The 3,711-nt window shown below is 35.8% G+C and overlaps 1 protein-coding gene across 1 annotated transcript; it reads left to right on the forward strand.

Annotated features, from left to right (window-relative positions):
* Positions 1–1,566: 1,566 nt before the first annotated feature.
* LOC143264543 (uncharacterized) lies at positions 1,567–3,462 on the forward strand. The gene has a single exon (XM_076532132.1). The coding sequence runs from the start codon at positions 1,995–1,997 to the stop codon at positions 2,670–2,672; it is 678 nt and encodes a 225-aa protein (XP_076388247.1). The 5' UTR covers positions 1,567–1,994; the 3' UTR covers positions 2,673–3,462.
* Positions 3,463–3,711: the final 249 nt, after the last annotated feature.

Below are 3,711 nucleotides of genomic sequence, written 5' to 3' on the forward strand. Positions count from 1 at the left end.
GAAAATGGTTAATTTCATTTTGTAGCTTCCATGCCAAGAATTAAGTAATTTGCAATTTATTGATAGTTGTAGAATTAAGTAATTTGATAGGTACGTGATTGTTGGAGAATTATAACCTGTAAACTGAAACTTTAGGGATTGCGTAAGAAATAGTTTGCACAATTTTTGTTTCCTCTACTGCATCTGTATTCTGATTTTAAGATCCATTTATTTTGTTATACATTTGTATTGTTCTATACCATCTTTTAGACACTTAAAAGTTTCTGTTTTTACAAATTAAGTATTCGAGAACATGGAATAAGTAATAGATGTTGCATAAACATTCATCCTTTGCAAATAATAAAATTAATTTTTTAAAAACTATATTATTGCTGTATATCCTACCTGATTTACAGTACGTTGTAAGTTTTCTTAAACGACACAAACGATTAATTATAAATTACTTCATTTGATCAGGCAGTAATCGTTATATTGGAATTACAGCATATACAGGGTGTCTCGTAACTAGTGTTACTCTCTGAAAGGGGTGGTAGAGGCCGTCATTCTGAACAAGATTTTCCTTTACAAAAATGAGGTTTAAAGCTTCGTTTTTGAATTATTAACGAAAAACATGGACCAATCAAAGCACGAGGATTTCGCGCGCTCAGACGCGAGAGCGACAGCTACGAAAATGACGATCTATCGTGATCGTGAACAAGCATATCGATACCACGTCGGTATAGCATCGGTGTAATAGAAAGCTGTTAGATGAAAGTTACATTGAAAAAGGAATGAAAAAGTCTGAATTATTATTGAATTATCATTTATTAATGCATAAGTAATGAAGAAAGTAGTCCTTACTCACGTAATCAGAATAAGTCGAATTTATTCGATACGTTTATTTGTTATCGCAAAGAAATAATAGATGAAATATGGAAAATTATTCTCGTTAGATATTGTGATTATGAAAAAGAATAAATTCTCATTTTTAAAAAATTGAATAACCTATCCATTCAACAAATAAAAATTTGAGTTGAATAATTAACTAATTTAAATGTAACTCACCCATTGAACCGCAAATACTCACGATGAAAATGCATCTCTGTCACTGGTACGATTCACCGATCCTTACTGTTAGTATAAATAAATCATCATACAGAAACTTTCAAAAAACTCTCAAGAAACTTCACTGTCACCTATCACTGTCATCTTTCATTATTAGTTTTCATTATCATTTTTCTCTGTCACTTTTCACTAATTTTCACTAATTTTCACTGTGAGTCTGACACGTGAATGGGACGAATGAAAACACGTGAACGAATATTCATAAATAATTTTATCTATACTGTCTTGAAAGCAAGAAAATAGAATTTTCGATTAAAACCAACATTTTATTTCGACACGTTTCTTTCGACAATAAACGATGACTGTCAATCGACGCCGCAGTCGTTCAACAGATTGTAACAAACAGTCCCATCCAAACAACACGTCATCCATCCATGCGTCACCTAAGTCCCTTACACCCTGAACCTGTAAACACTGCAATAATCATACTTTGTTAACCATTACTCATTCCTGATCCCACCACATCCACCAAGCCAAAAGACATAAAAGTTCCTCAACCATTTTTGGAAGCTCAGTTTTTTTCCCGACTCTGAAACCAGCCATTTGAACGTTACAAAATAATAAAAGTTTTACAAATAGAAATCACACGAGTCAGTTTTCTATCTTCGTAAATTTTATGTGACATTTTGGCGATCCTGCCAGGATTGTGAAAGTGCTCGTCAAGAAAACAAGCGATATTCTACCTACGTGAAGAATCAACCTTGGACTACGGGTCATCTTCGGCGACAAACCTCACAATCCATGAATCTTTGTGATACTTTAATAAAGGATATTCTACGGACATCCATTTCTACGGATATTAAGGTAAACTGGATTCTTTCACTCGATATAGAACTAAACGTTCAAATTTCGATAGCCAAGATTCTGAAGAAGTAGCTATTTTCGGGAAAATGTCAAAAGATAAGGCCTCCATATCTAAGATGGGAAACGTAGTCACTTTAAGACAAGTGTTTGACGTATTACAGCGACAAAATGAAATACATGCAAAAAACGTAGCTGAAGTTCAACGGCAAATTCAAATATTAACTAAGCAGTCAGATGAAGAAAATAAACGTCGCGTGAAAGAAATCGAAATGTTAGGAAAAACGTTAGCTGAAATGAAATTAGGACTCGGGAGTCAGGAAACATTTGTTACGGAAGATTTCGAATCAATTAATCATTCGGAAGCTAAAACTAACACGAAACGAAAGGACAAGACTACTCGGGCGCAAATACCACCTCCGTCGGACGAGGAAGACGATAACGAAAATATACGCGGATATCAGGAAGATTTCGATGAAACGCCACAACAACTTACAATGTTATCGGCAAAAGACTTGATAAGATATATTCCATCGTTAAACGGAGAAGATGACGTCGGGGTGGAAGATTTTATAAAGGAAGTTCGCGAAAAGAGAGTTCGGTGTTTGGGAAGGGATTTACTTTTGAAAGCGATCAAAGTAGACAAAATAGTCGACAGGGCGGCTCAGAGCATTCGCAATATGTCTATAGAAAATTATAGTGACTTATTCGAAGCATTACGTTCCAACGTGGCGGATCAAGTTACTTCTGACGAATATAGTGAATAATTGCGTGATTTGAAACAGGGACGCGATGAATCTATACAAAGTATTAATATCAGATTCCGAAGAATTTTGAATAAACTCACGTATGCAGTCGGTAATGAAAATTCTGCACCATTTACCAAGAGAATAATGCTTGAAGCCACCATGAAAAAGTTTAACAGAATATACCTCAAGGGACTACGTCATGACATCGGGCGAATTTTGCTTGCCAATGAGCCGATTTCTCTAGCGGAAACAGAGAAGAAAGCAGCTGACATAGAACGATACTTGCTGGAGGAACAACGTGAATGGAGAAGACCGCAAGTAAATCGTGCGTATAATCCACCAAAGCGCTTCAATAATAATAATCGACCAATACGTCCAGCTGTGAATAATTATCAAAGTAATCGGAATACTGGACGACTAAATAATCCTAATCGACTTGAAAGATCATCTGGACAAGCACAACTCAAATGTTTTAAATGTGGTAAATTGGGACATGTGGCTCCGCAATGCCAAAATTTTCAATTACCAAGCCAAAGGAATCTACCACCTCCGCGAATAAACCAGGTGAAAAGGGAAGACAGCGATCGGTATACGACCAGCAAAGAACAGGGAAACAACGAGGAGATGGGATACCACGAGTCAACACAACAATAGGAAGATTACTCACAGTTGCATTTCGACCACCAGCAGGAGAACGGGTACATTTAATCGACACTGGCGTAGGGATAAATCTAATGAAAGAAGATAAAGCGGACACGGAAATATTTAATACAGAAATTCGGACGTTCTACATGGGCCAAGACAAGTATACGACAAATCGTTATGTTAAAATCATCATTTTCGGAAAACCGCATAAGTTTTACATAGTTCCAAATAATTTCCCTTTGATAGAAGACGGAATTATAGGAATACCTTGTTTAGAGCAATATAAATATGAAATTTCAAACGATAAAATTAAACTTGATAATTACACCCTGTATTTTCAGAAACCAGAGATTGTTACACCAGGAGAGAAAAGAGTTCGAACCATCTACCTCGAAGATAAACCAACGCGGGT

The sequence above is a fragment of the Megachile rotundata genome, chromosome 5 (genome assembly GCF_050947335.1).
Source record: "Megachile rotundata isolate GNS110a chromosome 5, iyMegRotu1, whole genome shotgun sequence".
NCBI lineage: Eukaryota > Metazoa > Arthropoda > Insecta > Hymenoptera > Megachilidae > Megachile > Megachile rotundata.